This window comes from Somniosus microcephalus, chromosome 9, assembly GCF_052327205.1.
Source record: "Somniosus microcephalus isolate GS21.2 chromosome 9, FLI_Smic_1.0, whole genome shotgun sequence".
Lineage (NCBI taxonomy): Eukaryota > Metazoa > Chordata > Chondrichthyes > Squaliformes > Somniosidae > Somniosus > Somniosus microcephalus.
The window spans coordinates 174,566,574-174,585,820 of record NC_140995.1 but is presented as its reverse complement, the minus strand read 5'-3'; the positions used below and the strand labels follow the sequence as shown (position 1 = coordinate 174,585,820).

Sequence of the window (19,247 nt, the reverse complement as noted above, 5' to 3'; positions counted from 1 at the left end):
ATTAGGTCTCCCTTCAGCCTCCTCTGTTCGAAAGAAAACAACCCCAGCCTATCCAATCTTTCCTCATAGCTAAAATTCCCCAGCCCAGGCAACATCCTTCTAAATCTCCTCTGCACCCTCTCTCATGCAATCACATCCTTCCTGTAATGTAGTGATCAGAATTGCACAGAGTATTCTAGCTGTGGCCTAACTAGTGTTTTATACAGTTCAAGCATAACCCCCCTGCTCTTATATTCTATGCCTCGGCTAATAAAGGCAAGTATCCCGTATGCCTTCTTAACCACCTTATCTACCTGTCCTGCTAGCTTCAGGGATCTGTGGACAAACACTCCAAGCTCCCTTTGATCCTCTGCACTTCGCAGTGTCCTACCATTTATTGTGTATTCCCTTGCCTTGTTAGCCCTCCCCAAATGCATTACCTCACACTTCTTCGGATTTAATTTAATTTGCTACTGTCCTGCTGTGCCTCTCAACACATTCCCATAACTCTGTCTTCCCTAACCTACTCCTATGCATCCTTACTCACACCAACTTACCTTGCACCTCCACCCATCCCTGTCTATCTACATTATCACTTCCACATCTCACGAGCCACCCCTCACACTCACCCTCATCCTAGTCCAATCATACCAACTAACACACATGGGTAGGCACTTGTGTGTTTTAGCCAATGTTCATGTGAAGTTTCTGTTAATGTAGTGTCAAACATTGAAATCTTTATTTTCAACACTTTGCGTTCTTGGACAGATTTGTGTGCACCTTTGGAAGTGGCATTGTGAGTTGCAGTGAACGGTGAGACTTAACGGTACCCACCGCAATGGTGGTATCAAAGGAATGGCTTGGGCATTGTAGGGATGCTTTGTTGTACGAGGCCCCTTGGGTCGGAGCGATCATAATATGATAGATTTCTTCATTACGATGGAGAATGAAGTAGTTGTCTCAGAGACTAGGGTCCTGAATTTAAATAAAGGAAACTACGATGGTCTGAGGCGCGAGTTGGGTAGGATTGATTGGGGAATGTCACTCAAAGGGTTGACAGTGGATAGGCAATGGCAAACATTCAAAGATCGCATGGATGAACTACAGAATTTGTTCATCCCAGTTTGGCATAAAAATAAAACAAAAAAGGTGACTCAACCGTGGCTAACAAGGGAAATTAGGGATAGCATAAGATCCAAGGAGAGGACATATAAATTGGCCAGAAAAAGCAGTAAACCTGAGGATTGGCAGCAGTTTAGGATTCAGCAAAGGAGGACAAAGGGATTAATTAAGAAGGGGAAAATAGAATATGAGAGTAAGCTTTCAGGGAACATAAAAACTGACTGTAAAAGCTTTTATAGATATGTGAAGAGAAAAAGATTGGTGAAGTCAAGCGTAGGTCCCTTGCAGTCAGAATCGGGTGAATTTATAATGGGGAACAAAGAAATGGCAGACCAATTGTGGTAAACCACTGTTATACCTGTCTGTGTCTGTATGTGTATTCCACTAGGTACAGGTCTGGACATGCCTCGGCTGACTCCTCCCACTATTCCAGGTATATAAGTGACTACCTCCCAGTCCCTTAGTATTCTGGACGGGTCGACCACTCGAGACAAGACCTTCATTCTTTAGTTAATAAAAGCCTGATTGTTACTCGCTCAACCTCAGTCTTTTGAGTAATTGATGGCGCATCACCAATTAAATACATATTTTGGTTCTGTCTTCACAAAGGGGGACACAAATAACCTCCCAGAGATGTCGGGGAACATAGGGTCTGATGAAAGGGAGGAACTGAAAGAAATCAGTATTTGTAGGGAAATGGTGTTAGGGAAATTGATGGGATTTAAGACTGATAAATCCCCAGGGCCTGATAATCTACATCCCAGGGTACTTAAGGAAGTGGCCCTAGAAATAGTAGATGCATTGCTGCTCATCTTCCAACATTCGATGGAATCTGGAACAGTACCCATGGATTGGAGGGTAGCTAATGTTACCCCACTATTCAAAAAAGGTGGTAGAGAGAAAACGGGGAATTACAGACCGGTAAGCCTGACATCGGTAGTGGGGAAAATGCTAGAGTCCATTATAAAAGATGCAATAGCAGAGCACTTGGAAAACAGTGACAGGATCGGACAAAGTCAACATGGATTTACAAAAGGTAAATCATGCTTGACTAATCTACTGGAATTTTTTGAGGATGTAACTGGTAAAATAGATAAGGGAGAACCAGTGGATGTGGTGTATTTGGACTTTCAGAAGGCTTTCGATAAGGTCCCGCATAAGGGATTAGCGTGTAAAGTTAAGGCACACAGGATTGGGGGCAAGGTATTGACTTGGATAGAGAACTGGTTGGCAGACAGAAAGCAAAGAGTTGGAATAAACGGGTCTTTTTCCGAGTGGCAGGCAGTGACTAGTGGGGTACCACAGGGATCGGTCCTTGGGCCCCAGCGATTCACAATATATATTAATGATCTAGACAAGGGAACTAGATGTAATGTCTCCAAATTTGCAGACGACACAAAGCTGGGTGGGCGTGTGTGCTGTGAGGAGGATGCCAAGAAACTCCAGGATGATTTGGACAGGTTGGGTGATTGGGCAGAAGCATGACAGATGCAATATAATGTGGATAAATGTGAGGTTATCCACTTTGGTGTCAGAAACAGAAAGGCAGATTATTATCTGAATGGCAGTAGATTGAGAGAAGGGGAAGTGCAACGAGACCTGGGTGTCCTTGTGCACCAGTCGCTGAAGGTAAGCATGCAGGTGCAGCAGGCGGTTAAGAAGGCAAATGGTATGTTAGCCTTCGTAGCGAGAGGGTTTGAGTACAGGAACAAGGATGTCTTGCTCCAGTTGTACAGGGCCTTGGTGAGACCACATCTTGAGTATTGTGTGCAGCTTTGGTCGCCTTATCTGAGGAAGGATGTTCTTGCCATGGAAGGAGTTCAGCGAAGATTCACCAGGCTGATACCTGGGATGGCAGGAATGACGTATGAGGAGAGATTGGGTCGATTGGGCTTGTACTCGCTGGAGTTTAGAAGAATGAGAGGGGATCTCATTGAAACTTATAAAATTCTGACAGGACTGGACAGACTAGATGCAGGAAGGATGTTCCCGATGGTCAGGGAGTCCAGAACCAGGGGTCACAGTCTAAGGATAAGGGGTAGGCCATTTAGGACTGAAATGAGGAGGAATTTCTTCACCCAGAGAGTGGTGAACTTGTGGAATTCTCTACCACAGAAGGCAGTAGAGGCCAATTCATTAAATATATTCAAGAAGGAGTTGGATATATTTCTTAAGGCTAAAGGGATCAAGGGGTATGGGGAGAAAGCAGGGACCGGGTACTGAATTTGGATGATCAGCCATGATCGCACTGAATGGCGGAGCAGGCTCGAGGGGCCGAATAGCCTACTCCTGCTCCTATCATCTATGTTTCTATGTTTATGGTGTTGGTATGGGGTGGTGCCAAACTGGCGCATCATGTGGTAGCCAGAGTGTACAGCATCAAGTGAAGTAAATCTGGCCATGGTGAAGCCATCCCTGACGTCCCGGGCAGCAATGTGGTCGGTTGCTGATGCCCTGTGTCATAGAGTCATAGTCATAGAGTCATAGAGTTTTACAGCACAGAAAGAGGCCCTTCGGCCCATCGTGTCTGCGCCGCCCATCCATCCCTGTCCAGTCTAATCCCATTTTCCAGCATTTGGTCCATAGCCTTGTATGCAATGGCATTTCAAGTGCTCATCCAAATGCTTCTTGAATGTTGTGAGGGTTCCTGCCTCTACCACCCTTTCAGGCAGTGAGTTCCAGCTTCCAACCACCCTCTGGGTGAAAAAGTTCCTCCTCAAATCCCCCCTAAATCTCCTGCCCCTTACCCTGAATCTGTGCCCCCTTGTTATTGACCCCCCTACTAAGGGGAAAAGTTCCTCTTTATCTACCCTATCTATGCCCCTCATCATTTTGTACACCTCAATCAGGTCCCCCCTCAGCCTCCTTTGCTCCAAGGAAAACAACCCCAGCCTGTAGAGTCTCTCTTCATAGCTAAGGCGCTCCATCCCAGGTAACATCCTGGTGAATCTTCTCTGCACCCTCTCCAGAGCAATCACATCCTTCCTATAGTGAGGCGACCAGAACTGCACACAGTACTCCAGCTGTGGCCTCACCAGCGTTTTGTACAGCTCCATCATAACCTCCCTACTCTTATATTCTATGCCTCTGCTAATGAAGGCAAGTATCCCATATGCCTTTTTAACCACCTTATCTACCTGCTCCGCTGCCTTCAGGGATCTATGTACATGTACACCAAGGTCCCTCTGACCCTCTGTACTTCCTAGGGCCCTACCACCCATTGTGTATTCCCTTGCCTTATTTGACCGTCCAAAATGCATCACCTCGCATTTTTCCGGGTTAAATTCCATTTGCCACTTTTCCGCCCATCTGACCAACCCGTTAATATCGTCCTGTAGCCTGAGACTTTCCTCCTCGCAATTTACCACCCCACCAATTTTCGTGTCATCCGCGAACTTACTGATCATACCCTTTACATTCTCATCCAAATTGTTAATGTAGATCACAAACAGCAAGGGACCCAGCACCGATCCCTGAGGTACCCCACTGGACACAGGCTTCCAGTCACAAAAGCAACCTTCGACCATCACCCTCTGCCTCCTGCCACTCAGCCAGTTTAGGATCCAACGCGCCAAGGCCCCCTGGATCCCATGGGCTCTTACCTTCTTGACCAGTCTCCTATGCGGGACTTTGTCAAAAGCTTTACTGAAGTCCATGTAAACCACATCCACAGCATTTCCCTCATCTACACAGCTAGTCACCCCCTCGAAAAATTCAATCAGATTGGTCAGACATGATTTACCCTTGACAAAGCCATGCTGACTATCCCCGATTAATCCTTGCCTCTCCAAGTGGAGACTAATTCTGTCCCTCAGAATTTTTTCCAATAGTTTCCCTACCACAGATGTTAGGCTCACTGGCCTGTAATTCCCTGGTTTATCCCTGCTACCCTTCTTGAATAATGGTACTACGTTAGCTGTTCTCCAGTCCTCTGGTACATCCCCTGTGGCCAGAGAGGTTCTGAAAATTTGTGTCAGAGCCCCCGCAATCTCCTCCCTTGCCTCACACAACAGCCTGGGATACATCTCGTCCGGGCCTGGGGATTTATCCACTTTTTGGCCTGCTAAAACCGCTAGTACCTCCTCCCTCTCGATGCTAATATGTTCAAGTATGTCACAGTCCCCTTGCCCGATTTCTATGCCTACATCATCTTTCTCCACAGTGAACACGGAGGCAAAAAATTCATTTAAAACCCCACCTACTTCTTCTGGCTCTACACACAGCTTGCCACTTTGGTCCCTAATGGGCCCTACCCTTTCCCTGGTTATCCTCTTGCCCTTAATATACTTATAAAACATCTTAGGATTTTCCTTTATCTTGCTCGCCAGTGTTATTTCATGGCCCCTCCTCGCCCTCCTAATTTCCTTTTTAAGTATGCCCCTGCACCTCTTATACTCCTCTAGGGCTTCCACCGTCTTTTGTCTTTTGTAACTGCCAAAAGCCCCCCTTTTTTTCCTAATGCATTTTTGTATGTCCTTTGTCATCCAAGGTTCCCTTTGCTTGTTGGTCCCACCCTTGACCCTTACAGGAACATGTTGGTGTTGTACTCTCTCTATTTCCCTTCTAAAGCCTCCCACTGTTTTGATGTGGATTTTCCTATAAGTAGCTGCTCCCAGTCCACTTTGGCCAGATCCTGTCTTATCTTATTAAAATCTGCCTTCCCCCAATTTAGAACCCTTATTTCCGGGCCGTCTTTGTCTTTTTCCATGACCACCTTAAATCTCACCGAATTGTGGTCACTATCGCCAAAATGCTCTCCTACAGACACGTCCACCACCTGCCCGTCTCCATTCCCTAGAATTAGGTCCAGCACCGCTCCCTCTCTTGTAGGACCTTCTACATGTTGGCTCAAAAAGCTTTCCTGAATGCACTTTAAGAATTTTTCACCCTCCAAGCCTTTCACACTCTGACTATCCCAATTTATATTGGGGAAGTTGAAATCCCCCACTATTATTACCCTATTATTTTCGCACTTCTCTGAGATTTGCCTGCATATCTGTTCCTCTATCTCCCCCTGGCTGTTTGGGGGCCTATAGTACACTCCCAGCAAGGTGCTTGCCCCCTTTTTGTTTTTAAGTTCTACCCATATGGCCTCATTAGAGGAACCCGCTAATATATCATCCCTCCTTACAGCAGTAATAGACTCCTTAATTAATATTGCAACACCCCCTCCCCTTTTACCCCCCCCTCTGTCTCGCCTGAAGATTCTATACCCCGGAATATTCAGCTGCCAGTCCTGACCCTCCCTCAACCATGTCTCCGTGATAGCCACAATATCGTACTCCCATGTGTTCATCAACAACTTCAGTTCATCCACCTTATTTGCAAGACTCCTTGCATTAAAATAAATGCATTCCAGCCCTGCCATATTCCCTTTTGCCTTCACATCTTTGCTCTGCCTTCCCTGCTGACTTGTTTTTTCCTCCGTATTTGGCTGTACCTCACCCCCTACTATAGCTCCACTCTGTATCCCATCCCCCTGCCGAGTTAGTTTAAACCCCCCCCAGCAGTGCTAGCAAACCTCCCCGCAAGGATATTGGTTCCCCTCTGGTTCAGGTGTAAACCGTCCGACTTGTACAAGTCCCACCTGCCCCAGAAGCAGTCCCAGTGATCCAGGATGTCCTGTGCAGCATCAGCTGATTGCGGATAAGGTTGGTGCTGCTGGTGTGCCTGTTGCTTCTGGTATGCCTGGTGATGCTGGTGTTGGGGCTGATCGTGGTAGGATTTTATTCGTTTGTGGGATGTGGGCGTCGCTGGCAAGGCCAGCATTTATTGCCCATCCCTAATTGCCCTTGAGAAGATGGTGGTGAGCCACTTTCTTGAACCACTGTAGTCCGTGTGGTGAAGGTACTCCCACAGTGCTGTTAGGTAGGGAGTTCCAGGATTTTGAACCAGCGACGATGAAGGATCAGCGATATACTTCTAAGTCAGGATGGTGTGTGACTTGGAGGGGAACTTGGAGGTGGTGGTGTTCTCATGAGCCTGCTGCCCTTGTCCTTTTAGGTGGAAGAGGTCTCGGGTTCTGAGGACCAAGGTGGGAGAGTATAAAGTGCACCAATGCTGATGGAATAGATGGCAGGTGAAGTAGAGATGACAGAAGCCATCTGTCAATGGTGGGCGAGGTAATGAGGTCAAGCTGGATGGAGACTTGTGTAAAGACTTGCAGCATTCTGAATCTGTAGTGGAAATGCAGTTTAGAGAAGCTAGTGGTTAAGGGAACATTTCTCAATCAGCTGGGAGCTTTGACTTGACATTTGAAGCTGTCAACTCATCAGCTGATTCAATGGCCAATGACCTCCTGCCTCAGCTTCACAGATGAGGTCTAGGCACAGCGGGAAACTGGTGGGCGACCTGTCAAATTCAAAAAGCTGGGAAAAAAGCATTGTTAAGTGGCTGTAAACAAGCCACTAATGATTTGAATTGGGTCCACCACTACTGCCTGTCAGGTCTGCTCAGCACTGGCAGATCCGACATCGGGAAAGTCCAGTGTGCGTGTTTTGACAGCGGGTTCCTGAAACAGAATATTTTTTAAATTGTGAGAAACTATTAAATATTGGTGTTCAGAGAGATTTAGCTGTCCTACACAGGAAGACAGCATGAAGGTACAGCAAGCAATTAGGAAGGCAAATGGCATGTTGGCTTTTATTGCAAGGAGGTTGGAGTACAAGGAGGTATAGCACTTGTAACATAGTAAAACGTCCCAAGGCACTGCACAGGAGTATTTTAAGACAAAAAATATGACACCGATCCACATAAGGATAAATTAGGGCAGGTGACCAAAAGATTGGTCAAAGAAGTAGGTATTAAGGAGCGTCTTAAAGGAGGAAAGAGAGGTAGCGAGGTGGACAGGTTTAGGCAGGGAATTCCAGAGCTTAGGGCCTAGGCAACAGAAGGCATGGCCACCAAAGGTTGAGTGATTATAATCAGGGATGCTCAAGAGGGCAGAATTAGAGGAGCGCAGATATCTTGGGGGGTAGAAGAGTAAGGAAGTCTTATTACAATTGCACAGGGCTTTGGTGAGACCACACCTGGAGTACTGTGCACAGTTTTGATCTCCTTATCTGAGGAAGGACATACTTGCCTTACAGGCGTTGCAGCGAAGATTCAATAGATTGATCCCTGGGATGAGAGGGTTGCCCTATGAGTAGAGATTGAGTAGATTGGGCCTATACTCTCTGGAGTTTAGAAGAATAAGAGGTGATCTCATTGAAACATATAAGATTCGGAGTGGTATTGACAGGGTAGATGCTAAGAGGTTGTTTCCCCTGGCTGGAGAGTCTAGAACTAGGGGGCACAGTCTCTGGATAAGGGGTGGCCATTTAAGACTGAGCAGAGGAGGAATTTCTTCACTCAGAGGGTTGTGAATCTTTGGAATTGTCTACCACAAAGGGCTGTGGATGCTGAGTTGTTGAGTATATTCAAGACAGAGATAGATAGCTTTTTGGACTCTGGGGAATCAAGGGATATGGGGATCAGATGGGAGTTGAGGTCAAAGATCAGCCATGATCTTACTGAATGGGGGAGCAGGCTCAAGGGGCCATATGGCCTACTCTTGCTCCTAATTTTTATGTTCTTATAAGGAGATGTTAGGGCAGGTGACCAAAAGCTCGGTCAAAGAGGTAGGTTTTAAGGAACATCTTAAAGGAGGAAAGAGAGGTAGAGAGGCAAAGAGGTTTAGGGAGGGCGTTCCAGAGCTTAGGGCCTTGGCAGCTGAAGGCATGGTGGCCAATGGTGGAGCGATTATAATCAGGAATGCTCAAGAGGCCAGAATTGGAGGAGCGCAGATATCTTGGGGGGTTATAGGGCTGGAGGAGATTACAGAGATATGGGGGGGGCGAGGCCATGGAGGAATTTTAAAACAATGGTGAGAATTTTAAAAATGAGGTGCTGCTTAACCGGGAAACAATGTAAGTCAGCGAGCACAGGGGTGATGGGTGAATGGGACTGAGTTCAAGTTAGGACATTGGCAGCAGAGTTTTAGATGGCCTCAAGTTTACGGAGGGTAGAATGTGGGAGGCCAGCCAGGTGTGCGTTGTAATAGTCAAGTCTAGATGTAACAAAGGCATGGATGAAGGTTTCAGCAGCAGATGAGCTGAGGCAAAGGCGGAGACAGGCAATGTTACGGAGGTGGAAATAGGCGATCTTAGCAATGGCGCGGCTATGTGGTCGAAGCTTATCTCAGGGTCAAATATGACACCAAGGTTGTGAACAGTCTGGTTCAGCCTCAGACAGTTGGCAGGGAGAGGGCCCATATCAGCCTCTGCCTCACCTATTTGCTCTTGAAACCCTCATCCATGGTTTCGCCACCTCCATACTCAACTATAAAAACCGGCTCCACCAACGAGGCCCAACCAGAGGGAGCAGCGAGGCGAGGTGAGGCGGAGCCCGGTATAAAAACCGGCTCCACCAACGAAGCCCGACCAGAGGGAGCAGCGAGGCGAGGTGAGGCGGAGCCCGGTATAAAAACCGGCTCCACCAACGAGGCCCGACCAGAGGGAGCAGCGAGGCGAGGTGAGGCGGAGCCCGGTATAAAAACCGGCTCCACCAACGAGGCCCGACCAGAGGGAGCAGCGAGGCGAGGTGAGGCGGAGCCCGGTATAAAAACCGGCTCCACCAACGAGGCCCGACCAGAGGGAGCAGCGAGGCGAGGTGAGGCGGAGCCCGGTATAAAAACCGGCTCCACCAACGAGGCCCGACCAGAGGGAGCAGCGAGGCACACCAAATCAACAGCAGAGGAGAGAGGTAAAAAGTAATCAGAGTGTGACGTCACCAGGGAGCAGGTAAGTGATTGGTTGGTGAGTATTTCTCTTTTTTAAACTTTAACTCTGTAGTTTATAGTTACTAGGGTCTTTTCTGGTATAGCAGGGACTGTTGGTAGACTATACAAGCGCCTTAGAGATATCTTTAATTGGTGATAGTAAATTAATTTAAATTAATTAAAGGGAAGGTCATGCCAGGAGAGCCCAGCCCCGTGATATGCTCCTCTTGCTCTATGTGGGAATTCAGGGACACTGCCGGTGCCCCTGATGACCACGTGTGCCGGAGATGCATCCATCTGCAGCTACCAGCAGACCGCATTGAGGCGCTGGAGCTGCAGGTGGATGGGTTGTTGAGCATTCACGATGCTGAGAGGGTCGTGGATAACACGTTTAGTGAGTTGGTCACACTGCAGGTAAGGGCTGCACAGGAAGATAGGAAATGGGTGACCACCAGGCGGAGCAATAGAAGCAGGCAGGTAGTGCAGGAGACCCCTGTGACCATTCCCCTCTCAAACAGATTTTCCGTTTTGGATACTGTTGAGGGGGATGACTCACCAGGGGAAGGCAGCAGCAGCCAACTTCCTGGCACTAGGGGTGCTCCTGCTGCCCAGGAAGGGGGGAAAAAGAGTGGGAGAGCAATAGTGGTAGGGGATTCTATAGTAAGGGGAACAGATAGGCGTTTCTGTGGCCGTAGACGTGAATCCAGGATGGTTTGTTGCCTCCCTGGTGCCAGGGTCAAGGATGTCACTGAGCGGCTGCAGGGCATTCTGGAGGGGGAGGGTGAACAGCCAGAGGTCGTGGTCCACATTGGTACCAACGACATAGGTAAAAAGAGGGATGAGGTCCTGCAGCAAGAATTTAGGGAGCTAGGTAGAAGATTAAAGAGCAGGACCTCAAAGGTTGTAATCTCTGGATTACTCCCGGTGCCACGTGCTAGTGAGTATAGGAATAGGAAGGTAGAACAGATGAATGCGTGGCTAAAGGGATGGTGCAGGAGGGAGGGCTTTAGTTTCCTGGATCACTGGGTCTGCTTCTGGGAAAGGTGGGACTTGTACAAGTCGGACGGTTTACACCTGAACCAGAGGGGGACCAATATCCTTGCGGGGAGGTTTGCTAGCACTGCTGGGGGGGGGTTTAAACTAACTTGGCAGGGGGATGGGATACAGAGTGGAACTATAGTAGGGGGTGATTTACAGCCAAATACGGAGGAAAAAACAAGTCAGCTGGGAAGGCAGAGCAAATATGTGAAGGCAAAAGGGAATATGGCAAGGCTGGAAGGCATTTATTTTAATGCAAGGAGTCTTGCAAATAAGATGGATGAACTGAAGTTGTTGTTGAACACATGGGAGTACGATATTGTTGCTATCACGGAGACATGGTTGAGGGAGGGTCAGGACTGGCAGCTCAATATTCCGGGGTATAGAATCTTCAGGCGAGACAGAGGGGGGTGTAAAAGGGGAGGGGGTGTTGCAATATTAATTAAGGAATCAATTACTGCTGTAAGGAGGGATGATATATTAGCGGGTTCCTCTAATGAGGCCATATGGGTAGAACTTAAAAACAAAAAGGGGGCAAGCACTTTGCTGGGAGTGTACTATAGGCCCCCAAACAGTCAGGGGGAGACAGAGGAACAGGTATGTAGGCAAATCTCAGAGAAGTGCGAAAATAATAGGGTAATAATAGTGGGGGATTTCAACTTCCCCAATAGTAATTGGGATAGTCAGAGTTTGAAAGGCTTAGAGGGTGCAGAATTCTTAAAGTGCATCCAGGAGAGCTTTTTGAGCCAACATGTAGAAAGTCCTACAAGAGAGGGGGCGGTACTGGACCTAATTCTAGGGAATGTAGCCGGGCAAGTGGTGGAAGTGTCAGTAGGAGAGCATTTTGGCGACAGTGACCATAATTCGGTGAGATTTAAGATGGTCATGGAAAAAGACAAAGACGGCCCGGAAATAAGGGTTCTAAATTGGGGAAAGGCCGATTTTAATATGATAAGGCAGGATCTGGCCAAAGTGGACTGGGAGCAGCTACTTATAGGAAAATCCACATCAAAGCAGTGGGAGACTTTCAGAAGGGAAATACAGAGAGTACAACGCCAACATGTTCCTGTAAAGGTCAAGGGTGGGACCAACAAGCAAAGGGAACCTTGGATGACAAGGGATATACAAAAATGCATTAGGAAAAAAAGGGGGGCTTTTGGCAGTTACAAAAGACTAAAGACGGAGGAAGCCCTAGAGGAGTATAAAAAGTGCAGGGGCATACTTAAAAAAGAAATTAGGAGGGCAAGGAGGGGCCATAAAATAACACTGGCGAGCAAAATAAAGGAAAATCCTAAGATGTTTTATAAGTATATTAAGGGCAAGAGGATAACCAGGGAAAGGGTAGGGCCCATTAGGGACCAAAGTGGCAATCTGTGTGTAGAGCCAGATGATGTAGGCGGGGTTTTAAATGAATTTTTTGCATCTGTGTTCACTATGGAGAAAGACGATGTAGACATAGAAATCGGGCAAGGGGACTGTGACATACTTGAACATATTAGCATCGAGAGGGAGGAGGTACTAGCGGTTTTAGCAGGCCAAAAAGTGGATAAATCCCCAGGCCCGGACAAGATGTATCCCAGGCTGTTGTGTGAGGCAAAGGAGGAGATTGCAGGGGCTCTGACACAAATTTTCAGAACCTCTCTGGCCACAGGGGATGTACCAGAGGACTGGAGAACAGCTAACGTAGTACCATTATTCAAGAAGGGTAGCAGGGATAAACCAGGGAATTACAGGCCAGTGAGCCTAACATCTGTGGTAGGGAAATTATTGGAAAAAATTCTGAGGGACAAAATTAGTCTCCACTTGGAGAGGCAAGGATTAATCGGGGATAGTCAGCATGGCTTTGTCAGGGGTAAATCATGTCTGACCAATCTGATTGAATTTTTCGAGGGGGTGACTAGGTGTGTGGATGAGGGAAATGCTGTGGATGTGGTTTACATGGATTTCAGTAAAGCTTTTGACAAAGTCCCGCATAGGAGACTGGTCAAGAAGGTAAGAGCCCATGGGATCCAGGGTGCCTTGGCGCGTTGGATCCTAAACTGGCCGAGTGGCAGGAGGCAGAGGGTGATGGTCGAAGGTTGCTTTTGTGACTGGAAGCCTGTGTCCAGTGGGGTACCTCAGGGATCGGTGCTGGGACCCTTGCTGTTTGTGATCTACATAAATGATTTGGATGAGAATGTAAAAGATATGATCAGTAAGTTCGCAGATGACACGAAAATTGGTGGGGTGGTAAATTGCGAGGAGGAAAGCCTCAGGCTACAGGACGATATAAACGGGTTGGTCAGATGGGCGGAAAAGTGGCAAATGGAATTTAACCCTGAAAAGTGCGAGGTGATGCATTTTGGACGGACAAATAAGGCAAGGGAATACACAATGAGTGGTAGGACCCTAGGAAGTACAGAGGGTCAGAGGGACCTTGGTGTACATGTACATAGATCCCTGAAGGCAGCGGAACAGGTAGATAAGGTGGTTAAAAAGGCATATGGGATACTTGCCTTCATTAGCCGAGGCATAGAATATAAGAGCAGGGAGGTTATGATGGAGCTGTACAAAACGCTGGTGAGGCCACAGCTGGAGTACTGTGTGCAGTTCTGGTCGCCTCACTATAGGAAGGATGTGATTGCTTTGGAGAGGGTGCAGAGAAGATTCACCAGGATGTTACCTGGGATGGAGCGCCTCAGCTATGAAGAAAGACTAAACAGGCTGGGGTTGTTTTCCTTCGAGCAAAGAAGGCTGAGGGGGGACCTGATTGAGGTGTACAAAATGATGAGGGGCATAGATAGGGTAGATAAAGAGGAACTTTTCCCCTTAGTAGGGGGGTCAATAACAAGGGGGCATAGATTCAAGGTAAGGGGCAGGAGGTTTAGAGGGGATTTGAGGAGGAACTTTTTCACCCAGAGGGTGGTTGGAATCTGGAACTCACTGCCTGAAAGGGTGGTAGAGGCAGGAACCCTCATAACATTCAAGAAGCATTTGGATGAGCACTTGAAATGCCATTGCATACAAGGCTATGGACCAAATGCTGGAAAATGGGATTAGACTGGGCAGGGATTGATGGCCGGCGCAGACACGATGGGCCGAAGGGCCTCTTTCTGTGCTGTATAACTCTATGACTCTATTCCAAAGCTCTGCTGCTTGACTCCCATCTTCCGCAAACTTTAGCTCATCCAAAGCTCTGCTGCCCACATCCTAACCCACACCAAGTCCTGGTCTCCCAACATTCTTATCCTTGCTAAACTGCATTGGCTCTCAGTCCAACACCTCCAATTTCAAATTCACATCCTCCTGCTTACATCCCTTCATCCCCTCCCAATCTCTGCAACCACCTCCTGCCTTATAGGCCCCACCGCACCCCCCCCCAACACCCCCCGCCCTCCCCTCTCATTGTACTCTCTGTTCCTACAACTCTAGTCTCTTATGCATCCCTACTCCTTCCACTCCACCACTGGTGGCCTTGCCTTCAGCCAAACATCATGCTAAACTATAAACCCCTCCACCTCCATCTCCTCTTTTAAAAGCCTCCTTAAAATCTTACACTTTGACCAAACCTTCGGTCACTCCTCCAAATATCTCCTTCTTTGGCTCAATATCAATTTTTGTCTGATTATGCCTATATAAAGTATTTTGAAATATTTTTCTATTTTAAAGATGCTATATAAATGCAATTCGTTGTTCTTGTAAATTATACTGCAGTTATGTTGCAGGTACCTTTTGACACTATTATTTGCTTTTAGAGTGTGTGAGGGACATCAGAGTTATACTGCCAGCTTACACCACTCTTCAGTCAATGGAACAGAGCCCTGCATATGTATACATAACTGCGTTCACAGCCTCTAAATGCCTGTTAACTTTCAAATCTTAGAAGACAGTGATGGGACAGTCAGCTCTTTTTTGGCATTGAAAATTTAAATGTGGATCAATGGACTCCTGGGATCCTTTTATGTTTCAATTTTAAAGTTTAAATTGGTTGTCATCAATTGCCGTTTAACGGCCACTGGTGCAAAGCTCAAGCAGTTCAAACCTATCTTCTCTTGGTGCTCCCAAGCTCAGTGTCAAATGCTGATCTGATAGTGGTTTGGCTGTTGCTACACTATGATCTCTTATTGCTCTGAAGCAGAAATCACTTTGCAAAGATTGCAAGATGTGTAGTATAATTTGACGGTTAGGGCTTGCAACCCCTGGCCAGCACTGGCGTTATCATCTAGGATTCTGGCAGAAATGTACCTGATGGTTTTAAAGGAAAAAAATCTGTCCGTATTCTTCAACAAATCATCAACCATGGCGGCATAAAATTTACCATCAGCCAAAAAAAGACAATCAATCAGTATTTAGCTGCAATAACTCACAATGGTCATCTTGACTACCAGAATGAAGAGACTTAACTTAGATAAATGACAAATTTTCTCCACTTCATACAGTTAGTAAACAGAGAAAAATGACTCCCATGACAGACACACTATGGAAACCTGAATTCTCTTTGATGGCTTTATGTATCCTTGTAGAATAATTTACAGAATGACAAAGTACATTCCCAGACACAAACAACTGTGGCCATCATTCAGTGTAGTCATTCTGGTTTCTAAATCATTGCCAAAAATCAAAATGTTTCCAAACCAGCTGGAAGATTACAAACTGTTAAAAAAAAGCATTTAGGTTTACCATGTAGCACTGGACAAAAAAAACCCTACAATCCAACATAGTGATATGCAAAAACAGATCAGAACAAGGCCAAAGCAAAAGGTGTTGTGCCTTGTGAAATGTGAATCTCAAATTTCTGATTCCAGTGATTCCAGTCAGTGTTATACTGTTTGCTCAAATCCTATGTTCTATTAGTTTGGGACTATAGTATCATCTATATACAACACCTTCAAACCACACATAAATGTTCTTGTCCATAATTAATTTTTAAGATCTGCATAATTTACAGTCAGCTTTCTCAAGTTTAACACTCTTAAAATCTTCTTATGATATAGTCCTCATTTATGTACAGTATATAGTCCCACTAAGCAAAATTTTGCCCCTACATCTCAGCAGGTGATTCTTCCACATTGATGTCCTTAGGTCAGGACAACAAGATCAGAGAGAAGGAGGAGTCTGATAAATGCAAGGACAGCTTCTTTGGCTGAGGAAGCCATAGAGGTTGAACAAACCTAGGATTCTATAGTCATGTGGAGAGAAGCAATCTCTTCTTTGATGGCGTCCTCCCCAGGGCCCACACATGATACATAGGCCAGTGTTTACAGGTGCTGACTCAACTCCACCACAAGTAGGAGGGAGCATTTAGAAATGTTGGAGGCTGGATACACATTGTAGACACTGTGTAGCATAGGTGTGGGGGCACAAGTACTTTACAAACTGTCCAGCAATATTATGCAGTCTGCTTGTTACACCATGCATTTCTCTGGCCTATGTAATCCACTCAACCTATAATTCTCTATTAATTTTCTTTACCCCACCAGGATGTCACCACTCTGACCTCCATACAGTCAGCGTTGGGACACCTTGAGAAGAATACTGGAGCATCATCCGGTGCCAATGCACAGGGCCATCCTGACCCTGTGAACACCATCTTCACTGAAGATTTCTCCCAAAATTCTTCTGCCAATGACATGTGAAATCTGTAAATAAATACATGTACTCAGTGTGACTGCAATCTGCCATTCAAATATTAGCATTTATCTCCCTCACAATTAATACTATAGCTACATAAATACAGCTCATATTTTAAGCTTTTATCTGGCATTAACTTATATAGTACTACTTCAACACTTGGCAATAAGGCTACTGCATTCCATTACTTCTTGCAGATATTCATGTGTACTTTAAGTTATGAAGTGAATATAATTTAATTTAACTTTAATGACGTTTACAATCTGAATGTTGTTCCACTTACCGGAACAGCTTTTGTGTAGCTTGGAATCAAAGTTTTGTGTCAATCACTCTTGTTCCTGCCTTTCTTTCTCGTGGCCATGATGTTTCCTTTTCCCAATTTATATAAAAGCTGCACATCAATTCCAAATTGGCAGTGGAAGCTGAGGTGTGGCTTCTGGTGAGTTTCTGGAATCTTTTATCCTGTACATCCTGCTTTCATTTACATATCAATGCAGCTTATGGTTTAAATTATGTACCATTTACAGATAGATACATTATTTGTCAAAACTATAAATTTTTAAAATCATGGTCCAAACCATGATATCACATGATATCCCATAGTAAGTTGAAGTATTTCTTTAGAATTGGTAAATGTGGTAAGTGTTTCAGCATTTCCTGACCACAGATATGAAGCAGAATCAGAAGAGTTCATACTTCCCCAATGTCAGAACTCACCACTTGTAGAAATTCCTGTTTTAAACTGTTTGGATCCAGTCCTTCATTCCTACATTACAATAAATGTTATTTTCAATAATATCCCTACCACTGCCTTCTCTTGGCCACAGTCACCCCTTTCTCCATAGGTAGCATCAATGTTACTTTGCCTTTGTCTGATAGCAGGTTGGGTCTAGTCCAGTGGGCCTTTTGTCGGTCACTCAGTACCTCATCCAGCAATCTGACTGAGGAATGCTGGAAGCTGTCAAAGCTGAGATTCAGATTTATGGCTCTGGGCTCGGGATTCATATTAATGGTCTCCATCTACATTATCCTTGGTCATAATGCAGCTGATAGACAGTGCCACAATTGTCGTCAATGCCATTCCTTGATCAACACATCAGAAAGTGTTACAGAAAGGATCTCCCCCGCCAGCTAGTTTTGCTTTCTTTCCCATCTCAGATGACAGCAATGAGACTGACAAGTCTCAATACAATGCCAACAGATGCTTATCTGGAACAAGATTTCAGAACCCTTATCCTGAACCAGGCTGATATCTTACCAATTTTTGATGTAATATTTAATTTGTAATTTATGCCCCCTCAATTGTAACATGCTTTAGAAGCTCTTTAATACAAACTTAATATTCGACCAGACTCTTAGTCTTAGTCATTGTTTTTGCATACACCATTTGGATACACCATTGCTGTAATAACCAGGTTACTATTTAAAAATAGCTACATACTCCTACTAGATTGACTTAAGCCACCTCCTCAATACCAACTGAAGCCTAGTGTTTTATTTAAGTTAATATTCAATGTTTAATGCTGTAAGATTAAATACTTTGCATTAGAATAGACTGACCACCTCCTGGGACGATACAATAAATATAATAGCGTGTACGCTACAAAAATCAATAATCAGGTTAACATCTGAACTACAATATACCCTGTACGGAGACAGACTGAAATCATTTTGTCACCAACTTCGGGGGGGGGGGGGTATTCTATTTGCAAATATAATGAAATAATGTTATTACAATTTTACATGAGCTGACAGACATACTGTATTGTCTGCACTGGACAAGCCTCACCTCCTCCTTACCGCTGTCTGGGACTCTGCAGTACACATCTCCGGAGGAAGGATCATAGGAATCTAGGTGTCTAGAGCACGCAACAAATTTCCCTCCAATGTAATTCTCCAGCATTAAGTGTGTTCTCTGGTGAGCCATTTTGGGCATGGTTCCTCGCTGCTTCCACACCAGCTCAGACACAACGCGCGATGCAACCACCACCAGAACAACAACCGCCCCCTTTCAAGGGCTCGGCGCTGCTGAGTCCAGCAGACTCGGTGAGCGATGTCTGCGGCATCCACTCACCGGCCCCCGACCTCAATCAGGGCCGTCAATCAACCTCTCGGCGCACCAATGGGCGGCGAGAGAGGCGGGCTCCGGGCGGCCCACTCCGCTTCACTCACTGAGTGTCGGTCCATTCTTCTCGCTCCTTTCATTGGCCCTTCCAGGGGGCGAGGACTGGGCTCAGGAAGAGTTCAATGTTCAAAGCCTGGAGCCCCAGGGAAACTAATGCGAGAAAATCAGACAAGGGAATGCAATTTAATTGAGGAGAATACGTATTTTCAGGAAATTTGTTTTTCTCGGTAGCGTCTGAGATTATTATACGCAACTAGATCCAAAGCTGTGAACGTTAGTGAAATGTTAGGAGTGAGGTTCATGGTCAGAAACAGTGAGACGGGTGCATCAAAGCAGGTGTATTTTCACAGAATCACAGAAACCCCACAGTGCAGATAGAGGCCATTTCGGCCCATCGAGCCTGCACCGACACATATCCCACCCTATCCCCGTAACCCCACGTATTTAATCCCCCTAACACTAAGGGTCAATTTATCATAGCCAATCAACCTAACTCGCACATCTTTGGACTGTGGGAGGAAACCGGAGCACCTGGAGGAAACCCACGCAAACACGGGGAGAATGTGCAAACTCCACACAGACAGTTGCCCGAGGCCGGATTCGAACCCGGGTCCC

At 46.0% G+C, this 19,247-nt stretch overlaps 1 protein-coding gene across 2 annotated transcripts in view; it reads right to left on the bottom strand.

The window, feature by feature from the left end:
• aldh8a1 (aldehyde dehydrogenase 8 family, member A1) overlaps positions 1–18,540 on the bottom strand; it is a 78,685-nt gene extending 60,145 nt beyond the window's left edge. The window contains exon 1 of one of the 2 annotated variants that reach the window (XM_085997561.1): positions 18,297–18,540. In XM_085997561.1, the coding sequence (XP_085853687.1) occupies positions 18,297–18,443 (147 nt within the window). In that variant the 5' untranslated portion in view covers positions 18,444–18,540. The remainder of the gene's footprint in view (positions 1–18,296) is intronic. The other variant, XM_085997562.1, reaches the window with a different exon arrangement.
• Positions 18,541–19,247: the final 707 nt, after the last annotated feature.